This window comes from Penicillium vulpinum (assembly GCF_028829585.1).
Source record: "Penicillium vulpinum strain IBT 29486 chromosome Unknown utg000002l_segment0_segment0, whole genome shotgun sequence".
In the NCBI taxonomy this organism is placed as follows: Eukaryota; Fungi; Ascomycota; class Eurotiomycetes; order Eurotiales; family Aspergillaceae; genus Penicillium; species Penicillium vulpinum.
In genome coordinates, this window is record NW_026643242.1 from 2,373,699 (window position 1) to 2,396,490 (window position 22,792).

General features: G+C 49.7%; 6 protein-coding genes across 6 annotated transcripts; 3 read left to right on the forward strand and 3 right to left on the reverse strand.

The window, feature by feature from the left end:
• Positions 1-2,492: 2,492 nt before the first annotated feature.
• On the reverse strand, positions 2,493-9,191 carry N7479_003961 (putative SNF2 family helicase; the record flags this gene model as incomplete). Its single annotated transcript, XM_057251658.1, has 4 exons — positions 2,493-2,790; positions 2,861-7,585; positions 7,662-8,556; positions 8,879-9,191. The coding sequence occupies 4 exons, from the start codon at positions 9,189-9,191 to the stop codon at positions 2,493-2,495; spliced, it is 6,231 nt and encodes a 2,076-aa protein (XP_057110983.1).
• Positions 9,192-10,585: 1,394 nt separating this feature from the next.
• N7479_003962 (putative polyadenylation factor subunit CstF64) lies at positions 10,586-11,516 on the reverse strand (the record flags this gene model as incomplete). Its single annotated transcript, XM_057251659.1, has 2 exons — positions 10,586-11,412; positions 11,465-11,516. The coding sequence occupies 2 exons, from the start codon at positions 11,514-11,516 to the stop codon at positions 10,586-10,588; spliced, it is 879 nt and encodes a 292-aa protein (XP_057110984.1).
• A 176-nt stretch (positions 11,517-11,692) lies between these two features.
• On the forward strand, positions 11,693-12,782 carry N7479_003963 (prohibitin subunit PHB2; the record flags this gene model as incomplete). The annotated part of the gene is made up of 4 exons (XM_057251660.1): positions 11,693-11,864; positions 11,915-11,983; positions 12,041-12,396; positions 12,459-12,782. 4 exons carry the CDS (start codon positions 11,693-11,695, stop codon positions 12,780-12,782), a joined length of 921 nt encoding a protein of 306 aa, XP_057110985.1.
• Positions 12,783-13,161: 379 nt separating this feature from the next.
• On the forward strand, positions 13,162-14,421 carry rmt2 (protein-arginine N5-methyltransferase; the record flags this gene model as incomplete). The annotated part of the gene is made up of 1 exon (XM_057251661.1): positions 13,162-14,421. One exon carries the CDS (start codon positions 13,162-13,164, stop codon positions 14,419-14,421), a length of 1,260 nt encoding a protein of 419 aa, XP_057110986.1.
• Positions 14,422-14,549: 128 nt separating this feature from the next.
• N7479_003965 (putative DUF221 domain protein) lies at positions 14,550-18,503 on the reverse strand (the record flags this gene model as incomplete). Its single annotated transcript, XM_057251662.1, has 3 exons — positions 14,550-15,589; positions 15,643-18,269; positions 18,337-18,503. 3 exons carry the CDS (start codon positions 18,501-18,503, stop codon positions 14,550-14,552), a joined length of 3,834 nt encoding a protein of 1,277 aa, XP_057110987.1.
• A 903-nt stretch (positions 18,504-19,406) lies between these two features.
• On the forward strand, positions 19,407-22,535 carry N7479_003966 (MCM DNA helicase complex subunit MCM4; the record flags this gene model as incomplete). Its single annotated transcript, XM_057251663.1, has 3 exons — positions 19,407-19,698; positions 19,766-21,888; positions 21,945-22,535. 3 exons carry the CDS (start codon positions 19,407-19,409, stop codon positions 22,533-22,535), a joined length of 3,006 nt encoding a protein of 1,001 aa, XP_057110988.1.
• Positions 22,536-22,792: the final 257 nt, after the last annotated feature.

Sequence of the window (22,792 nt, forward strand, 5' to 3'; positions counted from 1 at the left end):
TTTGTCTGTCTACAACATACCATGTACAGTACGTTTGTTCCTGCTTCTTATTGGTGTGATCGGAGCCCGGATGCATATCCGGCCCAGTCGCTATGGGATATCGGCAGGACCAATCGCAGATTTTTTTTCCATTTTCTTCCTTCTCTTAGCCTGCTGTTGAGTTTGTAGATATGTGAGTGCACTGGACAAGAAAGTACTTGTTTTTGCTAGTTGTACGGAGTAGGGGGGAAGTGTATTGCATTGCATCGTATCACATTGAGATATCCACTTCGACACTATCTGCTGACCAAGTAAGGGCTATATGTACCTGGTTAACTATATACATCCTAGACTTACCCAAGATTGATACTGAAGATGAGTGTCTCAATCTCTCCAATTTCCATGTGGTCCTCAAATCTAAACAGACATGGCTGTGCCGCCTATGTCTTGCCAACATAAAGCGAATAGATTGGATAGGGGGAAGCCTATGCCTTTTTTGCCAATCTTTTTGATGTTCTTCTTAGATATTTTCTTCTACTTCTCAATTTTATAACTAATCGTGAGTATACTACTTCATATATATCATACATGTTCAGTATCCGGCGGAAACGCAGCTTCAAATCATCGGACTCTGTCTGGTACTCAGCATAGGCACGTAGCACGTGGTACGAAGACTTATAGGACTCAGGCTTCAAAACTCCTTTTGGGGATGATTTTTGTGCCTGAATGCCTGACTTTAGAACGTCAGAAAAATATAATAACTACCTGAATCTCTACCTATTACAAAAGCCTTAGTAATCATAGTACCCTTAACTATTCTCTTATGGGTTACAAGTGTCAAAAATAAAGCTTTCCATCTCCATACAAATGGACATATCTCTATATTTTTGGAAGATTCGCAAGTGAAAATATGGAGATACGTCCATTTGTATGGAGATAAAAAGCTTCGCTTTTGACATCTGTGGTATTAATAAATTTACCATACACCGTATAGAGCAGTGTTAAAAGCGGTGCTAGATAACACACTCATCAATTCCCCCACCCCCAAAAGGGATTTTGAAGCCTGAATCCTATAAGTCTTCACACACGTGGTCTTGGGGCCATAGCGTTTTGACTTCCGCAATGACCTTGATGGCAGCACCATCATCCATTATGACTATATCTGGAACTTTTGTATATGGCTTTCTCTCAACTGACCTAGCCGCTCTAAAGTCGGCAGCTCGTAGGTGATGGCCTTTGGCCTGGAGGCATGTAGTGACTGCCCGGGAAAGTCGTTCATTTAATCTGCCCTGTAACCTGGTTTCATCTGCAACTACTAGTTGCTCCTGAGAAATGGATGTGTGGGAGCCTGGGCCAGCAAAGTCCTAGATGGGTAATGTGTGTCATTTTTAGTCGCGTTTGTTTGTTATACTGTCTAAAAGGCGAGAAGGGGGTAGAATGAGAATAGATACTCCGGGTTAAGAAGCTTAATACTAAGCTTCTTAGTGATATAGAGCAAATTGACCTTCAAAAATAAAAAAAATGAAGCGGTATATTCAGCGGAGTATAGATACAAATACGCTTTTGTCTCAAGAGGTTGATATTTTGAAGGCCGAGTTAAAGAAGGCTTGTACTAACAGTTCAAGTGCAAATACTCTAAGGAATAGGAGATCGCTTCTTGGATCTAGAGGCAATATCCTTTTACCACTTTGCGCTAACCGGCAGATAGTAAAAAGGCAGGATACTGATTCTAAAAAGCTGAAGCGCCTACAGGCAAAGTATACCAAGGATTTAGAAGCTCAACAACGCGCTCAGGAAGCAAGGGATTTAGTTGAGACTGAGCATAAAGCTTCAATAGTAGCTAGGTTTGGTGAGGGTACAAATTGGTATAGAGATACCACTGGTGGTTACCTGTAAATATTGATTTCAATACAATTGATGGTGGAAAAATTATCGTTAAGTGGGAATTATCGTTGAGTGGGGCGCACCAACACAGTGAAAGTGTGTTGGGGCGCTTGGCACGACTATCAAGCTTGCCTGATTGTAAGATGATTTTACGAATAGAGTAGAAGCAGCGCGGTCGGAATTGTTCCTATCGGATTGAGAAACGGGTAGAATCGAGAGTAGAGTGTGGTAAAGTGTGGAGAGGACAGTGTAGACAAGTGGATCAGGAGAAATGAGGAGAAAAGAAGAGAATGAAAGGAGAGAGGAGTGTAGAGTACCGAAGAATTAGTGTAAACCTGCTTGGTGTGTTTTGTAGAAAGGATTGTATATATCCATAGTACATATAGCATACTAGTACTCACATATGTATGTATACCTACATGTAGGTATACTATACTACTAGCACATGTGTATTTTGTATAGATTTGTATAGATTTGTATTGGTTTTTAATCACACAAGGTCAACCTTGCTGTCGACCGGCGAATTGAAAAATTGAACAAAAAAAAGTACATGACTGACATGCCTAAATGCCCATGTCAGTCATGGCGACCGGCGAATAAAAAATTGAACCGCATCAATGGCACCATCTTCAGCCAACTGATTCCGGTAGCTCCTCTCCTTCATATGCAATATCATCTGGCAAAACCTCTTTCTCTGGTACCAGAACTGGAACACCTTGACGCTCAACAAGTTTTCTCGATTGAGCCTGTTGGAAGATATTGACATCGTACGTGTTTTTCACCAGCATATGGTAGACATGGACATGTTTTGTCTGCCCGAATCGCCGGGCACGTCCGATTGCCTGTGTCATGCCTGCCTCATAGTCATGGTCAGAGGCAACGAACAGAGGTGATAAGAAGATGACGTGATTAGCGCATTGGAGGTTCCTTATAATGTATCAGATTAGTAACTGTTCAAACAAAGGATAAGGGATAAGAGCAGAGAGAAATAACTTACAGTCCAGCTGCCATTGAGCTTCCGAGATTCAAGATTAAAGCCTTCGGCCTGGAAGGTACTTGGGCTGTGCCTTTCTTTGATTTGGGGGCCTCGGTGAACTCGGCAATTCCTTTCAAGTTGGTCTGTGTGACCATGCGGTGGTCGATTTTCGCAGCTTTCAGTGCATCCGATGCCACCGGCAACAGGTGGCTGATTTGCACAAAGATGAGGACAAGTTCGTCCGACGGCACATTGCGGACAATCTCAACAAGCTTATTGAGCTTGGAGCTCTGGATTTCTTGGTCTTTATTGACAAGTGCTTCACCGGGCACGATCTTGGATTGGACAATTTGGCCGCTACATCCGATGATGGGGCAGGGTTTTTGTGGTTTGGTGATCGCGTCGGCAGTGCAAATTTTGCAGAGAATGTGACCGCAGGATTTGAGGACATTGACTTCTTTTTTCCCCTGCAAATCGCTCTTACATCCTTGGCATGGTGGAATCACGGTGGTTTGGATTCTCACCAGGTGGTCGTAGAATCGGTACTCTCGGTCAATCTCGAGGACTTGCTTCAATTGGGAAGTGACCTCGGCGGACAAGGCTTTTTCAACAGCCATCGACATCGAATTGGAAAACGGATCATTGGTTCCTCCATTTCCTATGACTCTGGGAGGACGTCTTCCAGTGGCTGTGCTGTCGCTCTTCGCGTTGAGTTTTTGGAATCGCTCCTCGAGCAAATCTTCGATTGACCGGTACTTTGCGGCGAGTTTCCACTCGCTGTATGAATTGATGATGCCCTTTAAGAGCTCGTTGAATCGTTTGTTGAGTTCTGGGTCCCCGAAATCAAGCTTGGCGATGCCATTCAGGGCATCTTGCCAGTCTTCAGGACTGGTATGGTTCATGTCACGATACCAAACAGTCGCTGCCTGTCGAGTAAGCGAGTCCACTTTGGTCCAGATCTCGGCGGATTTGGTGCTGTCGTTCCGCGAGCCTTTGAGACATTTCTCGAGGTTCCATGGAGGCTGTCCAATTTGATTTGTGACGCAGGACATGATGAGAGCCTCTTGGGGTAACTGGCTCTTGGACAAGATGGCACTCAGAGGACCAGGGATTCGTCTCTTATTTTCTTTGACGGCTCGGAACAATGTACCATACGCTGTCTTTTCAGCAGGTGACTGTTCGGTGATGACAAGATTTTCTGTCAACGGAATATGTGTGATGCGTGCAATATTCTGACGTGCAAACCGGTCCAGGAATATTTGAGCATGTTCTCGGCGGTTTTGGTACCAGGCATTGCTGCGGGGTGCCTGGTAATATTGGAATGCCTCGACAGCTGTGTGGTTCTTCCGGATGTTTCGTAGTCTGCTGTTCTGTGTCGGTTTATCGCAATCGCCATCGTCGTCCACACCGAGGTGTAGACCAAGGTAACGCGCAATACTCTTGATGTCGGCAAACTCATCAAGACCTGGCGTTCCAGAAAGGATCCATTTGGAGCGTGCCTGCAATGAGAGTAGGGATGCCTGTCTTTCTTCTCCAGCATATGTGTATTCATCAATGACCAAACGGTTGAAGCTGAAAGCGTGAATGAATGCGGCTTTGACAGTCCGCCAGTCTTGGTTGAAGGTCTTTTTGATATCAAAGTCCTTGCGGTCATCTTTCACAGTAGTTGATTTGGCTTCACGTTTCTTCTTGTCATCGGTCACTTCTGCTAGGTCTGTGGACGGGCGCTTTTGTCGCTTTCCTCCTGAACTTTCCACTGACTCCTTACTGTGCCTCCGCTTCCGCTGGCTCATAGAACCCGCTGTTCCGGTCGAGTGTCTCGTATCAGATGCATTACGATCCTCAAAGCCTGGGTCAGACTCAGAATCAAGGTCCTCTTCTGCTCCTGCATTGGACTCGCCACGACCATTATTAGCATCAGCGAATGCCTGGCCACGGAGGCGTCGAGAGGGCACGTAAGTAAAGTCGGCCTGTGTTTCTTGAACTCGGCGACGTCTGGCCTCCAATCTCTGGAGCATCGCTTCAGGCCCTTCTGTTTTCAATATCCCAACAGACTCCCGCAAGGAAGCACGAGCGTCGTGGAACCAGCTATCGAAATTTCGACCTGTTCCTCCGCTCGATTTTGCGGGAGCCTGGGGTGTTCCGGTGAATTGTTGAAGTCGGTTGTAGTATGCATCGTTTGCCAGAATACTCCATGACAAAATCACGATATCTGCATCTTGGACTTCCCGGATAGTGATCTTGCTGATTGACGATATCGTCAAAACTATATATTTGTCTTCAAGGAACTTTTTGATTTCCGACACCCACTGCTTGAAGACGTTGTTGGGCACAATGATCAGAGTTGCCTTTGTTGGGATGAGACCATTGTCTTCTACAGGGAGTTTGCAGTCGCTTGTATACTGCGCGTCGATGAGACCAAGAACAATAGCCGTTTTGCCATATCCAACCTCATCAGCTAGCACACCACCGCGAACAATTTTCGGCATTGTCGCTTTGACTTCGGCGCGCCAGGGCATCAAGGGGAGGATGGATTCTTCAACTTCCTCTTCCATGAATGGTTCAATGTCTTCTGCTTCTTGTGAAATCATCCAGCTCAATGATCGAAGCTGTTCATCACGCAGATTGAACTTGAAGTTAGGAGGTTGTGGCGAGGGGCTATCGTTATCGTTGTTCTTCAAATTAAACCTGCCAGGGGCTTTTTCGCCCATGTCGTACGCATGAGGGAGAAGTCGCCAGTGAGATGTTACTGTCTCACGGCTTGTGATGCCAACCAATTTTCCATGTGCCTGGTGTGTTAGAGCTTGAACATTGAGGGTGAAACGCAATTCTGCATCTCCATGTTCGTTGATTCGTCTGAAGACCAAAAATGGCGAGGGTCGGTTTTTAATGGCACGTTCATAGACAGCGGCATCCTGAGGATTCTCATATGGGATGATTCGGTCTTTGTTATCGCGGCCCCAAAGGATACTTGGAGTGGGTGGGTTGCATGTGTTGCAATTGCCATTTGTGGGATGGTTGGGGTCTGAACAACCTGGACGGATGATTTCGTTCCAGTCTTCAAAATCAGACCACGCGGCAATCTTCGGGAACAACCAGGCGAGACCTTTTAATTCTCTCATAGAGACTTCGGGATTCCAGGCTTGCCAATCGGAATTTGCGTCGGGCAGGTTAAGAATCGCTGTTGTTGCTGACAGCGAGGTGAGGGTTATACAAGCATTATGACAGTGCTGGTTTTCAATCGAGACTTGGATTCTTTGTTGCAAGGTGCGGAGGATAATCTGCTCGGCAGGATCAATGTTCAACTGCGCTTCGGGGGCCTTAGCCCATCGACGACAGAAAGCTTTCACATCTTGCGAATCCAGGGTGGGATTCAGTGATCTCCAAGATGGGGACAACTCGGCGATCGTCATTCTCACATCATATCCAGGAAGGCGGCTGTGGTCAGTAGCGAACACACAGGCATCTTCATCGGGGGGTCCAGTCTTCGTTGGATCAAGGAATAGGAACATTGGAGGCTCTTGGGCAATGACTTCTTTTTTGTACAATGCACCAAGCGCTGTTCCACAGTCGGGGAGGAATCGGTAGAGTCCTCGAACATCGAGATCAAGAACTGCAAGATCTTGATCTAGTCCTTCAACAAATAGACTCTCCCAGACTTTTACATCAACAAATTTTGCGGCTTTGAGACCACACTCCGATTGGAATGATCGAACTTGGTCTCCACGGCCAGAAATCTGAAGTGAGAACGGGGTACTGACAGGTGAACAAACTTCCCATATACCCTCGACAAACGACCCAGAGGTGGGACTCATTCTGGCGATTGGCTTTGCTAGCACTTCTCTGATGACGCTTCTCGTGCTCGCGGACTTGGGGGGCTTTGCGTACAAAAGCCATTGGATGGAGTCCGGACCGATATCAAGGAATAAGCTGGAGTGCGTGCCATCATAAACGACTCGCCATTTTCTTCCACGCTTGATCTCGAAAAACCGGAAAACGTCGTGCACAGCTGCCTTTACACACAGAATAAAGTCGGGCCAAAACTGGGGGAGGCTGTCAATAGGGCAAAGGGATCTAAAGGTCTCGAAGTCCAAGTCGGACAAACCAGACAGCATAAGCTTCATGGGAACAAGTCCCTTTATATTCGCTATAAACTCAGACGGCTTTTGTCGAGAAAGTGGGGAAACATATAGATATGAATGCGTGGGATTTCCACGACAGGATCTGCAAGCGGTATGTCCGCACAGTGTGCAACTATATATTGAATCTCGAACCCCAGTCTGTCTCTCGCAGGAACAGCATAGAACACTGCTCACTGCCTTGGCTTTGAGAACAGCATGGTCGACGAGAGGGGCTTCGGCGACTTGGAGGTTGCTTCTCACGAGGCTGTGAACCTCGCTGGGAACGAGAAGGGGCTTGGCCTCCGCGTCGCCGGGGTTGATTGAGCCCTCCTCGCCGTCGTCGAGAATCTCATGCACGGCTATCAGACCAGCCAGCATGATTGCACACACGACCGTACTCGTCATTGCATTTCCTGCCATGTCCATCAAATCGGCTTGGGTTTCTCTCGTGAGTAGCATTCGATCGAGAGGAAGACCTTGCAACGAAAGAGCCTCCGTGCCAGAAACGGGGCCTCCGCGGGTGGTCACAAATGGGATGCCCTTTGGCGTCAGGCACCCCGCGATCCCGGACCCGGCAAGACTGTCATTCCCTCGATCGACTCCCTGAGACAAGTCGATCCAACGCCTGTAAAGCAAATAGTTAGTAAAATATTCCTGAAGTGAAAATGAAGTGAAAGTGAGGGAAGGCTGAAAAAACTTACTCCTTGAAGTTCATGTCATATTCCTGAAGTATCTTCTTCAAGAAATTCATATCCACGGTCTCCCACACTCTCTCCGGCTGTGTCTTCCAGAAACGATGCCAGTAGAAGTCCGGCGCCTTCAGGTCATTGACTCCGGGCAGGGATCGAGTGATTGGCCTCTCGATGCCTAGTTCCAGTTCGTCACGGTGCCGTTGGTGACGAATCTGGTACTGGTCCCAGCTCGTTTCGCTTCTGGACTCAAGGCGGGCTCTCGACTCGATGAGCTCGAGTCGGCGGTCGTCGTCACTCAGCAAGAACAACCCCACCGGCGCACTCGCTGGCCGCTTGAAACGACCAGCGAGCTCACGAATGCTTTGAGTGACAGTGTCAATGCCACTCTGGTCCATGGAGTCTCCAAGCAGGCCCGCTGCTTCCAAGCGGCGCTTGTCAATAACCACCATGTACCCGCGCTCGCGTGTCTGTGGGATGTAGTAATGCTTCGTGTCGACATTGACACAAACCGACATGTATCCGAGCTCCTCCCACTTTCCCTTCATCTGATCCCAGGGCGCATTCCGGACATTCTCCTGGACGACCATTCGGGGTCGATATCTCTCCGCATACCGCAAGAGACCGTCGAATGTAGCTCCCGACTCACCGCCTTGCTGCAGCGTCTTCTTGCGGTTGTTTAGCGGAGAGAAATCGACACAGGCAGTTCCAGCAACTAAGATGTCAAGGTCACCGGGAATCACTTCCGATGACCCATAGGCGGTCCGCGCCTCATCTCCTCCAAGCTCGGTGATGTCCCGAAAGAGGAGAGGGGGGCGGAAGTTCCGTTCAATGTATGATTGCTTGAACGGAACAATCTCGCAGCTGAAAGCGTGCGAGATCCGAAGTTGCTGGGTCTCTGCCAAACCTACAAAGATAATAATATTAGCAACTGCTTGAGGATCTTCCGGCAAGAACCAAGTAAGAGTGAGATAGATGAGATGGAAGGGGAGAATGAGATGAAAGCAAAATGAATGATATCTCAATACCAGGCTGAAGCCATTGTGACATAGAAGTCAGGGCAAAGTCAAGGTAAAGTTAGGGCAAGGAAGGAGACATGTGACTTGGAAGTCGGGGCCAGTGAGGAACCTCGACCACGGAACCAACAAGCAACACACAAGCAACATGAACACTGAAGACAAAAAATAAAGGACAGAGGGAAAAGAAAAGGCAAACGACGCTGCACTTACCCGTCTGAATCAATTCCAGGGCCAGAAGCGGGGCTTCCGTTCCTGAGCACATTGTCGCCACTCGAAGTGGTCGACTGCCGAGCCGAATGAGGACATGCTCGAATCCCATTTCTAGGGCCTTCGATGCCATGTCAGCGAATATTTCTGTCAGCGTATGCAGAGGCGGGAGGTCACTGGCTAGATACCGACCCCGAGGGATCATGCATCCCCGCCGCAGCTCAGGAATCTCATCGGCCCGGGCCCTAGGCTCCTGATCATCCATTGCCAAACCATCCGCCGACTGCTGCTGAGGAGAGACCCCCTTTGACGCCATGGCCTGCGTTGGTGGAGGGGGCGAGAAGTTTTGGGTAATCGGAGTTTAGATGACACTGGCAAGCCAGCCAAGAAGGAACACGCAGGAAAAACCTGGAAACAACCTCGATAAAAATCGAGGCGCTTACAAGATGACCTTCGTCACCGGCTCAGTCACGCACAAAGCACACGAAGCAGCAAAGAGAGCAGCAAGCAACGCAGCAACATGCAAAACAATGGGTGGAGCAGTGATTGCGTGAGAAGATCAGGAAAGGAGAAGAGAAGAAGAAAAGAAGAAGAGAGAGATCACAACAAGGGGAATATAAACCCAACACCCAGGCAACGATCCAAATCTAAGAAGGTAGGCGACGCGAATGGCCATCAATCACCCAGCTCTTCAGTGGTTCTCGCCCGATTCGGCGCGACGGCATGTGACGGTCACCAACAAGCGCTGAGATCTACACCCACGCTGAGATATACTGCTATGGGATGGTTATCAAGTTCTGTAGCTTTGATCTGATGAGCTGCAACAGGTCCCTGCGTGCGACAGCCACTCAGATCTGTGCTGAGATGTGCTGAGAAAGTATGCGCTGACCTATTTCATCTGGCCAATACATATGTAGTTGCGTGAGGTTGTCTAGTTTCTCACTGCTTGTTTCGTGCTTAAACTAACTTGGGTGACACGGATATGATGGTATAAACTACATAGGTAATAGGAATATTATAGCAAATGAATCATTCATAGGCATCGGTGTGTCAACGAGCTTATACGCCTATACTACAAAATATATTGATATCGATGCATACTCTGCGGGCTTGGAAATTGCAATCAATCCTATGAATGAAGCCGGTCTTGAGCGTGATTGATGGTGGTCTATTGACAGATTAGCAGTTACCATCGAACATTTGATATGATCTATAGGGTTTAGCAAAAATGGCATTATAGGAAGGCTTCCAACCATAGTAGAAAAGTGGGTAGGTAGTACCGATTGTGATTCTTGTCAATGTAGCTTTGTCAAGCTCACAAACGGTGTAGGTAACCTTCCAAGGTTGGAATGTTTCTTGTCACTAGCAAACGCACAAAATATGTCCACGGTCAAGGTACTGCCTTAGAGCTAGAGACTCTAAAAGGAAAGCAGGGTAGAGTTGGTAGAAATGAAAAAAAGAAATGCTAGAAGAATCAAGCTATCATTCTGCTAGTACTATTCTGAAGGTGGAGTTTAAAATTGGCCCGGTATGCAAATCAATGAAAAAAAAATTAAATTCGAGAACCCCTTTGCGCCATCCATTCGCCTAATACAGTGGCATAAGAAAAGGGAAACATAAAATAGTGGCCATGCTAGGCTTGCTCTTGACGAGCAAAGCCACAAAAAATCCGGATCCATAGATATTGCAGTATCAAAAGAAGTCAATACCCTACCGCATGCCGCTTTGCATCAATTGCTGGCGTAACAGCATGATTTGGCTTCTTTCCATGGGAGGCAAAGCATCAATAGCAGCTTGGGGCATGCTGAGGACTTGCTGAAGGAGCTCCTCCTGTCCGTGCATCGGGGCGGCAGGTTGAGCCGGGGGAGGGGCGAAAGGAGTGCCAGTGACAGGCGGTGTAGAGATCTGACCAGGCACACCATATTGCTGGAATTGTTGGGGGGTTTGCTGTTGGGCAACTTGGGGAGGCTGAGCGGCTTGTTCGACGATGGAACCAAGCAGCTGGTATTCGACCAGATTCATCAGGAGTAGGGCCTGGAAGACAGCATAGGCGAGCTGAGGCGCTTGGCGCAGCAGCTCAGTGGCACGCGCCGGATCAGCAACCGCGAGAGCTTTCATTTGTGTGAGAACATCAAGCAATTGATTAGGTGGGAGGGATGCGAGAGTATGGGAGATGGCGTTGGGGCAGTCGATTTGAGGCGGGAGTTCGACGCCTGGGGGGAGAGGAGGCAGCGGCGCCGAGCCTTGAATTGGTTGTTGCTGTGTGATGTCTTGGTTCATCATTTGTTGCGACTGCTGTGAGTAATCTGGGGGTACGGAATCCTTCTCGTTGTTGTGAGGCCAATCAACACGGATCTTGCGGCCCATGACTTCATGATCGTTGAGGTTGCGCACCGCCGAGGCGGCAGCGTCAGCATCCGCAAAATCTGCGAACCCATAACCTTTGGGCTTGCCGGTCTCGGGGTTCATCATCAATCGAAACTTGGTAACGGTACCGGCTGTGCTGAGGATGTCTTTGACTTGTTCCTCGGTAAGGTCTAGAGAACGATTAGAACGGCACAGGTTAGATAGATAGCTGCAGTAACATACTGTAGGGGATATTCCCCAGGAATACACTCTTTCCAGTCCGATCAGGCGCCATTATTGCGATAGGAAATGAAATGCGAGTGAGAAAGGTAAAAGAAGTCGAACCAAGCAAAGAGGCGTTGATTCTGCCCGACTTTCTCTCACCGCCTACAACCTCACCTCATCCGCTCAAGCATCAGACCAAGTCAGTCCTCATCCATCTCCAATCCCGTCCGTGCACTTCCTCACATCATGTCTCAAAATCAACGAGAGGCGTGGGAGCGCCTGCAAATTATGCTCTCCAAGCGCAAGGCCGGCTTCGGTGGTATGCCATCCGGTGGTGGCCGAGGAGGCATGGGACTTGTCGGAACTCTCATTCTGGCTGGTATTGGCACCTACGTCGCGTCAAATTCTCTCTTTAACGGTATGTTAGACCTATTTACACAATTAACCAAGCTTCTAACTAGTTTTAAGTGGATGGTGGTCACCGCGCTATCAAATATTCACGCTTAGGAGGTGTCCAAAAAGAAATCTACAATGAAGGTATGAAAACCAACTAGCCGGACAAAGGAGCTCTCTCACACATTTAAATGACTTTAGGAACCCATTTCCAAATCCCCTGGTTCGAAACACCGATCATCTACGATGTCCGTGCGAAGCCTCGCAGCATCCCTTCGCTCACTGGTACCAAGGACCTACAAATGGTGAACATCACCTGCCGAGTCCTGTCCAGACCCCGTGTCGATGCCCTGCCCCAGATTTACCGAACCCTGGGTCAAGACTTCGACGAGCGTGTTCTGCCCTCGATCGTCAATGAGGTGTTGAAGAGCGTTGTTGCTCAGTTCAACGCCAGCCAGTTGATCACACAGCGTGAGAACGTCGCCCGTTTGGTGCGGGAGAACCTGGCTCGTCGGGCTGCCCGATTCAACATTGCTCTGGACGATGTCTCCTTGACAGTACGTAGCTTTTCACCCCCCGCTCTAGCCCAACCAGGTCCTAACACAGTATCTCCACACAGCACTTGACATTCTCCCCCGAGTTCACGGCCGCAGTTGAGGCCAAGCAAGTCGCACAGCAAGATGCTCAGCGTGCTGCATTCATGGTCGACAAGGCCCGCCAAGAGAAGCAGGCCTTCATTGTCCGCGCACAGGGTGAGGCCCGCTCCGCCGAGCTTATTGGTGACGCCATCAAGAAGAGCAAGAGTTACATTGAGCTCCGGAAGATCGAAAATGCCCGTCAAGTTGCTCAGATTCTGCACGAGAGTGGCGGCAAGAACAAGCTCTACCTGGACAGCCAAGGATTGGGCCTGAATGTCAACGCCTCCAGCGAGGAAGGCAAATAAATTCATTCCGCTTGATACTTAATGGCGCTGCGAGGAGGAATGTGAATTATTGTACAAATAGCTGGATTACCAGGCAACTGAATGCGGACTCTTCTCTTTTTTTTCAAGGTTCCTTCAATCATAGTAAATCTTTATAAGTGGTGCCTGTAGACCTCCAGGGCGCATATATATTTTCTCCATGCGGGGACGAAAGGCGGCGAGACGATTTTTCCGATTCGGAGGGGCACCACTTTTGGTTTGATAACAATTCAACACATTTAACTGGCATTGACTAGCAAGTATCTCAGTTCATTCGTGAGTATTAGACGGAAACTTCAGTTAAACCTTTTTTTGGGAGGAAATAATTATTCGTGAAACCCCCACTAACAGCACTTAGATCATGCCCGAAGTCATGAACGATACCCCAGTGCACCTCACTGAGGTCGACATCGACCTTGACGTTCAAGAGATCCTCCTCGCTGCATCACAACATGACCAGTCCAAGCTGCGCCGTCTCCTCCGCACCCAGTCTCAGCTGCCCGATGCCGCAAACGTCAAAGACACCGAGACCGGCTTTTCACCTTTGCACGCCGCAATCGCCGCCTGCGAGCCCGATACAGAGACTGTCAGCACGAATGGTCAGACCACCTCAGACTCGAACCCTAAAGGCCTGGACGCCGAGACCCTGAAGTCAGGAGTGGAGACAGTCAAGTTTCTCCTACAGGAAGGCGCTATCTGGAACGAGCTCGACACGAACAACGAGACACCCGGCTGTATTGCGCGTCGAATTGGCGCTCTCGATCTATATGATTTGATCGTTGACGCAGGTGTTCGCGCAGAGTTACTGCTGAACCGCCTTGACGCATATGAAGAGCTATCCGACGACGAAGAGGAGGATGAGGAAGCCGAGGGCGAAACCGAAGCCGACACAGCACCGGAACTCGTCGATGCTGCCGCCGAACTCCCAGAAACTACAACCACAACCACCCCGGTCAACCCAGAAGTCTCCAACACGCAGTACCTGGAGTCGCGCCTGAACATCCAGAATGACCGGATCCTGGATGCAGACCAGAACGGCGTGATGATGCGCTGGGAAAGCGACATCATGCTTAAGTCTGCGAAGGCACTGCTCCCGACACCCGGGTTGAAAGTTCTGAACATCGGTCACGGGATGGGTATTGTGGACGGATTCTTCCAGGAACAAGGGCCGGCAGTGCACCACATTGTCGAGGCGCACGAGGAGGTCGTTGCGGAGATGAAGCGTCGCGGGTGGGATACTAAGCCCGGTGTTGTTATCCACCAGGGTCGCTGGCAGGATATTCTCCCTGGCCTTGTGGAGGCTGGGGAGACGTTCGATGCTATCTACTATGACACCTTTGCGGAGTCATATGCTGATTTCCGGGACTTCTTTTCTGAGCAAGTTATTGGGTTGTTGGAGCAGGAGGGTCGGTGGGGATTCTTTAATGGCATGGGTGCTGATCGTCAGATCTCATATGATGTCTACCAGAAGGTGGCGGAGATGGATCTCTTCGAGGCTGGGTTTGATGTGAAGTGGGAGGAGATTGCTGTACCCAAGCTGGATGGCGAATGGGAGGGTGTGCGCCGGGCTTACTGGGTTGTGGATGATTATAGATTGCCCCTGTGCAAGTTTATGGATTAAGGGAGATATTGGATGATGACTACGTGGGCATGAGATGTTGGGGAAAAAAAGGACATTGGATGTCTATGACTGAATGCGACGCTTGAAAATGCTATAGAATGGCTAAAAGGAACAATGTACAAATGATATCACAGCTGAATCAAATCCACCTCTGAGAAATCTGGAGGACTGCGACTGAAGATCGTCCGACACTTGCCATCTAGCGCCTGGTACTCATTGCTGATCCAGACATGTTTGCTAAATCGTTGTGTTCGGTACACTTCGTCATCACTTACGCCCAGATCATCACGCGGAATCCAGATGACAGGTCGCTTGGCGCGAAGGGCCTCGTGCAGGAAGGCACGTTGCACCAGCTGGTCACGCTCATCGGGCGTGAGATCCTCCAATTCATCGTGGATGCCAGCAAAGAGGGCTTGGCCAACTGTGTTGGGACCTGGTCCCTGGGCCTCGGTGTCTTGAGCCATCTTTTCCCGCATATTCTGTAGTGTTGGCGTGGAAGGTGTTGAGTTTTGACCGAAATATTTAGATTTCTGATTTGGTGAATTAGAGACCCACGATGGACGCTTGCCTACAGGCTTGGGTGTTGGTGTTGACAAGAAATCGGAATTATGTCGCTTCTGGTCTGGGAAATTGGTTTCCAGAGGTTTCAGCTCGATGTCTTCCTGTATCTCCTTATTGTGCTGGCGCTCTTGATGTTCACGCTTAGAGAGGGCGTGTTCAATATCACCATCCTCGTTATCTTCATCCTCATCGTCAAGAGCGAGACCGAGGCGAGCGTGCTGAGCCCGACGGAACTCATCATCACGTCGAAGAGCATCCTCTTCCAAGGTGATGGGAAGATATCGAATCAGTGGACTAAACGCTTCGTTGAGAAGAATTTGGTAACCGGCCGTTAGGACTAGAACGACGATCATGCAAATAGCCTGTCCCTCGCAGGCGACATCGTCATTCTCGTCACGAACCAAGAAGAACAAGCCAATCAGGCAGACTTCCATAACGTAAATTCCGGTGAATAGCTGATTAATAGCTCGAGGGAAGAGAAGGCCACCGGTGTCAAAACGGAACTTGGTGACATAGAGTGTGTTATAACGATAGACGAACCAGAACAGGCCAAAGGTAATAACGTTGAAAACCAGAATCAGAGGTGCAATCACAGAGTATATCAAACCTTAGAAAATGTTAATCAATGAATTCAATTAAAGACGAGACATGGCAACTTACCAATAGAGGCCAGGGTGGTATAGACAGGGAAGAATGTGCCCCATTGCATCTGATTGAGGTTCGTTGTTCGTGCCCACTTCTTCCGGGCAGTAGAATCCAGAATTGGGGCTAAGATGAACCAGCTCACCAGGCCAAATATTTGCACAAGAGCGCCGGCGCTCACAGACATTGCTTGTAGAATCATGTAAGAGAAGAAGTAGTTACTAGACTTCGGAATGTTCACTGCTAGGAGTTGAGGCCAGCTGGCCACATCAGTGACATTCTCAATGATTGTCGAGAAACTGGAAGCGATAGTGACGACCAGGAACAGCTGCACAAAGAGGAAGGCAAAGTAATAGTTTTGGACAGTGAGCTCGATGGACATGCCAGTGAAGAGGCCTTGCGTGCGGCTCAAGAAGCGAAGGATGAGAGGGAGCAGTGCCATCAGAATGGCCAAACACAGCGCAGGAAGAATACCCTGGATGGCTGAAATAAACCAGTCTGGTAGCTTGCCAAGCCAGGCCAGCCACGGGAATGCACCCTCCAGATACGCCAATTGGGACAGAAGTCCGGTAAACGCAACAGGGAACGCCCATCCAACGACCATTGCACAAACTAATGTGATGATTCCGAAGGCACGTAGGTATCGTTCCCACCATTTGATCGACATGTTATCCCAAATAACATCATCAGGGGAGATTTCCACGACTCGGGGTGCCATCTGTTTGGGGAGATGGTGACTAACAGATTGACAGGCCATGTGGGCGGCGACTTGGTGATTGAATTGAATGAAGGCCGAGTTCATCAAAGGGAACCGCTCAGGGTGTTGCTGGTCGATTTCGATCTCCAGATTCAGACGAGCGAGCTCCTTTCGACAATAATCGATGGTGTCAACCTTTTTGCCTATAAGCCAAAGCGAAGGCATCCAACTCCAACCAAATATGGGTAGACGCATGGTATCTCGGTCCTTGGGCCGAACATATTGTTTCCACAGTGGCTCTCCGTAGTCTTCATTCTCGAAATTTTCATTATAGGATATGGGGTATTCTTCCCCTTTCATTTTGGCCCCCTCCTTTCGACCATGTCTGTGTTTTTCGTTCTTTTCGGGTTTGTTGAAGCCACGAGGCGATGGAACAGTTGCAGGCGTTTCAGGTGCAGTCAGTGGATACTCGTCAGTCTCGCGCACACCCTGCGATTTTGTATGAGACGACATTCGTTTCCAGAATGATGGCTTCGACGGAGTCGTTGGGTCACGGCGCATGGTGTCACTCTGTCTTGCATCCTGTCCTGCATCAGGTCCTATTCTCTGACCTAAGTTCAGACTTAAGTGTTGACTTCGCCGCAGCCCTACAGGTTTGGCGGGGTTTGTAGCAGACGGGCTGCTAGGGGCAAGAGGATCTGGGACTGGAGGAGTGTTTGCATGGGGCGGGAGCATGTCTGTAGTTGCAGAATCATCGGGGCCTGGGAGAGTATGTGAAAGAGGCGGGAGGATATCTGTAGTTGCAGAATGATCGGGCCCTGGGGGAGTATGTAAACGAGGCGGAGGAATGTCTGTGGTTGCAGAACGATCGGAGGTGGGGGGGATATGTGAACGAGGCGGGATGATGTTGTCGGTAGTGGCAACGAAGCCACCGGTTCGAGACAAGGGCTTCTCGAAGCCCTGCTCAACCTTCTTGAAACCCCCAAGCACTGTCTTTCCCAATTTTCCCACCCCTTGGCCAACCGCCCCAGCGGCGGCGAAGGCAGGGTCAAAGACTCGTCGAGGTCCGTCCTGCAACCGTTTCTCTTGTGGGCCTTCCGGTTGTCCATGGAGCATTTCTTGTACAGTGTGGGCCTGATAAGGATTACCAGAGCTGATACCAGGACCCATGGCCATTTGTGACGCCCGTTTGTCGGCCGCCTTTTGCTCTTGTTTCTCTACACTTGACTGGCTCTTGCCGGCCTTCTTTGCCTCCATCTTGGCATTTTTGAGCTGTGCCTTTTTGCATTTCACAATTAGATCCGTCTCGGCACTCTCGAGCTTGAGAGCCAGATCGTTTCGTGCTTTGACTTTCTCGTTCAAGTCATCAAAGTTGCGATTGAGCCAGACGTTTCGCACGCCCCCAGGGAAAACATCGAAAAGCCTATCAAGGGCATCTGTATTGAGCCAATCAGGCGGGATAGAAGTAACCAGCACGGTGGTGGCAGAAGCACGAAGTCGATGCTGGGGAGATGTTAAGTAGGCCTGTCGCAGACGAATGTAATTCCGAAGTTCATCAAAGAATACAGCACAGACATAGACAATAGCAACCACGGCCATTATTAAATGAGCCCAGTACCGACTCGTATGCTCGGGGGTTACATTACCCCATGCTAACTGATCCAGACCACTGACGGTATACGTAACGCCCGAGGTACCATGCTCGTATTTGTGGTCCCTACCGCCAACTTTGTTGATTGGGAGTAGAACTGGCAAGATCACGAGTCCTAGAGGAACGAAGATCTTCAGGAGCATGCGCAGATAGCGCAGGAAGAAGTATGCATCTAGCCCACATTTCTGAATGAATTCCGAGCTGGAAGTACGAAAGACTGGGACAATCCAACGCAAGAGACCTGGAGGTGATGGAGTTGTCCGTTCTCTATCTGGTACCAAATAGGTTCGCGGTTGACTGGATATCAATTTTGGTCAGTTCAATGTTCCCATTTTCCTACCCGCAGAGCTTTCAGGGGGCTTACTATATACGACTTAGTTTACCCTTTAGTAACAGAAAGAGGAGAAATTCAACGACGAAAACAACGATGGCCGTCGCCAGCGACGCCAGGAAAGTTGATATTGAGACACCTTCAGAGGTTCGACCGTTACCACCGGTGTGTTCCAGCGCCTCCTCCAAACCCGAAGGCATGGCGATCAGCTCGGATATTGCCGAGGGAAACTCAGAGATAGAAAATGGGGAACCTAGGACGCTAGAAGGGGTATAGATGAAGTTGTCGCCGCAAGAAGCATCACGAGATTTAGTGGTAGGCACCGATGGATGTTGAAATTAATCGGCCGTAGACCGACGATTTGAATAAGAAAGAGCTCGGTGATAAGGGAAAAAAATTCACAAAGAGAGTCCACTTGAGGAGACTTTGTAGGGCGCCAACTTGATCAGTTGTGGGGGACGAGAGCCAATGATGTCAAATTTTGTCTTGGTTAATATCTTGATTAATGAGGCGAGTGGCGCGAGGACTGAGCTCGCAGATGGAATTTGTTGACGAACAGGGGGTGATTGGAGGAATCGTGGGAGCGCCGATCGAGAGTACAATGACATCAGGCGCTAGATGAAACCGCCAAACAAGTCACGGCTTTAGATAGAATTTTAGTGAAAGAAGACAAATATTGCTTTGTCTAACTTAGCGCCTAAGAGTTTCATAGACTATATTTATAGAGATATTTCTTACCAAATTAGTACCCCTTTTTTCCACCATGTTAATAGACAATGGACTCCATACACGAATGCCTACTGTAGTAGTATTGAAGCTTTTGGGTGAGGGAAAGGGGAAAGAGCGGTGATTGGCCCCTGGGTTGAATGTGTGGCAGTGCATTATGTAATAAATAACACACAGCCACAAAAGCCAGGAACTGGTGGCTGGAGATAACACGTCGACCCAAAGAGGTAACCACTTAACGCGTCCGTCGCGTCCAAGGTGGCAGAAATCCACGTTCCGCCCACAGCTTTTTGCTCTCCCTTTCTTCACTTGTATCCCATACCATCACCAACCCACCTGACCTTCGTCTGGTATCAACACATAAATTCATATACACCATGTCGTCACCAACACAAAGACGGAGGGGTCGCTCCTCCAAAAATTCAACTGCATCGCCTAGTTCTTCGTCCCGACAGGAGCCCCCTAGCAGCCCGAATTTTCAAGCCACGCCCCGTGCTTCGAGACGTCTAATGGCCGAGGGAGTCGCACCTTCTTCGTCCCCCATTTTTTTCCAATCATCTCCGACCAAGGGAGGTAATAATGCAGAGACTCCGGATGAAGGCATGGCAGATGCCAGTTCAACAGTAGACGATGGCGACAGAACCCCGCGAGGCAATCCCAGTGTGAGAGGTATGAATTTTATTTTAGCAGAGCCGCACCTTTTTTTCTTTTATATAAATCCCTGACCGCCCACCAGACTCTTCTCCTATTCACTATATCCCAAGTTCTAGCCCAACTCGAGGCTTCGGTCGGTCTGATATCCGTTCCGACATCCGCTCCGATGCATTGAGCACCGCCAGCAGCGGGTTATTTGTGTCGCCCGGAGGCCAGGGCCGACGGGGAGGTCCTCGTCGCAGCGATTTGCACTCCGGTGGCTTTGGGTCTACTCCCAATCGCCGTAACCGTGTGTTCGTGGACGCCAATGGAATTCCCACGGGTGATACCATGCCTCGCTCCGATGCTACATTCTCGAATATCAACCCTGGGACCTCTGAGGCCGAGGCCATGGCCGGAAACTCCACTCGTGTGATCTGGGGTACCAACATCTCGATCCAGGATTCAATGTCGGCATTCAAGAACTTCCTGTATAATTTCGCCACAAAATACCGCCTCTGGGCTGACGGTGCCTCCGAGGATGAAACTAGACTTATGGGAGAATTAGCAGAGAGACATGAGTGCATCACCATGTGTAACAACATGCGACGACTTGGTGTGACCACATTCAATCTTGATGCTGCTAACCTGAAGTCATACCCATTGACTCGCAAGTTGTGGCACCAACTTTCCGCATATCCACAAGAAATTATCCCTCTGATGGACCAGGCCTTGAAGGATGTGATGGTGGATCTAGCCCTCAAAGAAATGGACGTTCTTCGATCAGAGAGCCAGCGCGCTGCTCAGCCTCGTGACCGACGTGGCCAGCCCATCCTCACCTCGGATAATGTGATCCCGACCGTCGATGTGCCAGATCTAGTTGGTGAAGTGGAGGCCATGACCTTCAAGGTGCTCCCCTTCGGTCTGGACCAGACCGTAAACATGCGTGATCTTGATCCAGCTGATATGGATAAGCTGGTTAGCATCAAGGGCTTGGTCATTCGTTCTACTCCCATTATCCCCGATATGAAAGAGGCATTCTTCCGGTGCAGCGCCTGCAGCTATGGTGTTCAAGTCGACATTGATCGTGGTAGAATTTCCGAGCCAACAGTCTGCCCTCGAGACTCTTGCAAAGAGAAGAACTCAATGCAGCTCCTTCACAACCGTTGCTCATTCTCTGACAAGCAAGTCATCAAGCTCCAGGAGACACCGGACAACATTCCTGATGGTCAGACTCCTCACTCGGTATCTTTGTGTGTCTATGATGAGCTAGTCGATGTTTGCAAGGCTGGTGACCGTGTGGTGGTGACTGGTATCTTCCGGTGCAACCCCATGCGTGTCAGTGCTCGTCAACGCTCGCAGAAGTCCCTCTTCAAGACGTACATCGATGTTCTCCATGTACAGAAGTTTGACCGTAAGAAGATGGGCATTGACATGTCCACAGTTGAGCAAGAAATGTCCGAGCAGGCAGCAGAGGCAGATCAGGCACGCAAAGTCTCAGCTGAAGAAGAAGAAAAGATCAAGCGGACTGCCTCTCGTCCAGACATCTACGATCTGCTGTCTCGTTCCCTGGCTCCCAGCATCTATGAGATGGACGACGTGAAGAAGGGTATCTTGCTACAGATGTTTGGAGGCACTAACAAGACCTTCCAAAAGGGAGGTAACCCACGCTACCGTGGGGACATTAACGTTCTTCTGTGTGGTGACCCCTCGACCTCCAAGTCCCAACTACTGCGATATGTTCACAAGATCGCCCCGCGCGGTGTCTACACCAGTGGTAAGGGTTCGTCAGCTGTTGGTTTGACTGCCTACGTGACCCGTGACCCAGAGACTCGCCAAATGGTTCTGGAATCCGGCGCCTTGGTTCTGTCTGATGGTGGTGTTTGCTGTATTGATGAGTTTGACAAGATGAACGACTCCACGCGCTCCGTCCTTCACGAAGTCATGGAACAGCAGACCGTCTCTATCGCTAAGGCTGGTATCATTACTACCCTGAATGCCCGAACATCCATCCTGGCCTCTGCCAACCCCATCGGCAGTCGGTACAACCCTAAGCTCGCTGTTCCGCAGAACATCGATCTCCCACCTACCCTGCTCTCCCGTTTCGATCTGGTATACCTGGTCCTTGATCGTGTCGACGAGACGGAAGATCGTCGCCTGGCCAAGCATTTGGTCGGCATGTATCTAGAGGATACCCCTGAGAATGCCAGCTCACAGGAGATTCTAGTGAGTACTCTTTCCTGTGCGATCAACTAGAGGTATTTCTAACCTGTTCTACCTAGCCTATCGAATTCCTCACAGCCTACATTACATACGCCAAGACCAACTGCCACCCTGTAATCACCCCAGCTGCCGGTGCTGCACTCACCGATGCCTACGTGGCTATGCGCCAGCTAGGTGATGATATCCGCGCCCAAGAGCGCCGCATCACTGCCACCACTCGACAGCTGGAATCGATGATCCGACTTTCCGAGGCGCACGCACGCATGCGTCTGTCCCCCGAGGTCACCGTCGGCGATGTCGAGGAAGCCGTGCGTCTCATCCGCTCCGCCATCAAGCAGGCTGCCACGGATGCCCGAACCGGTCTCATCGATATGGGCCTTCTGACTGAAGGCAGCAGTGCCGCCGACCGTCGTCTTCGCGACGACCTGAAGAAGGCGGTGCTGTCCCGCCTTGATGAACGTGGCGGAGTGTCTGGTGGTGCAGTCCGCTGGACTGACCTGTATCGCGATGTGAGCGAGCAGAGCGACAACAAACTCGACCACAACCAGTTCGGCGATGCGGTGCGCTCGCTAGAGACAGAGGGCTCAGTGAATGTCTTCGGTGAGGGTGCTCGTCGCAGTATTCGCCGGGCGGCCATGAGCATGTCCTAGATGGCTGCGATGATACCATGATGTGATGACGGATTAGGCTGCATGTCATCTCTGACTGAGGGTGTTCTGGGCGTTGATTGTTTTTTATGGATAATGCTATGGGATTCAGAACAATTGTATATTGTAAATTTGAGCATAATATTTTCGAATATTCCACGGATTTCCCCAAGTACAATGTAGTTTTTCAAGGATGTTCAGAGCTCTAGACTTAAGACATGAAAATTGAGAAATCACATGCATTTCCAGTGCTAGAACGC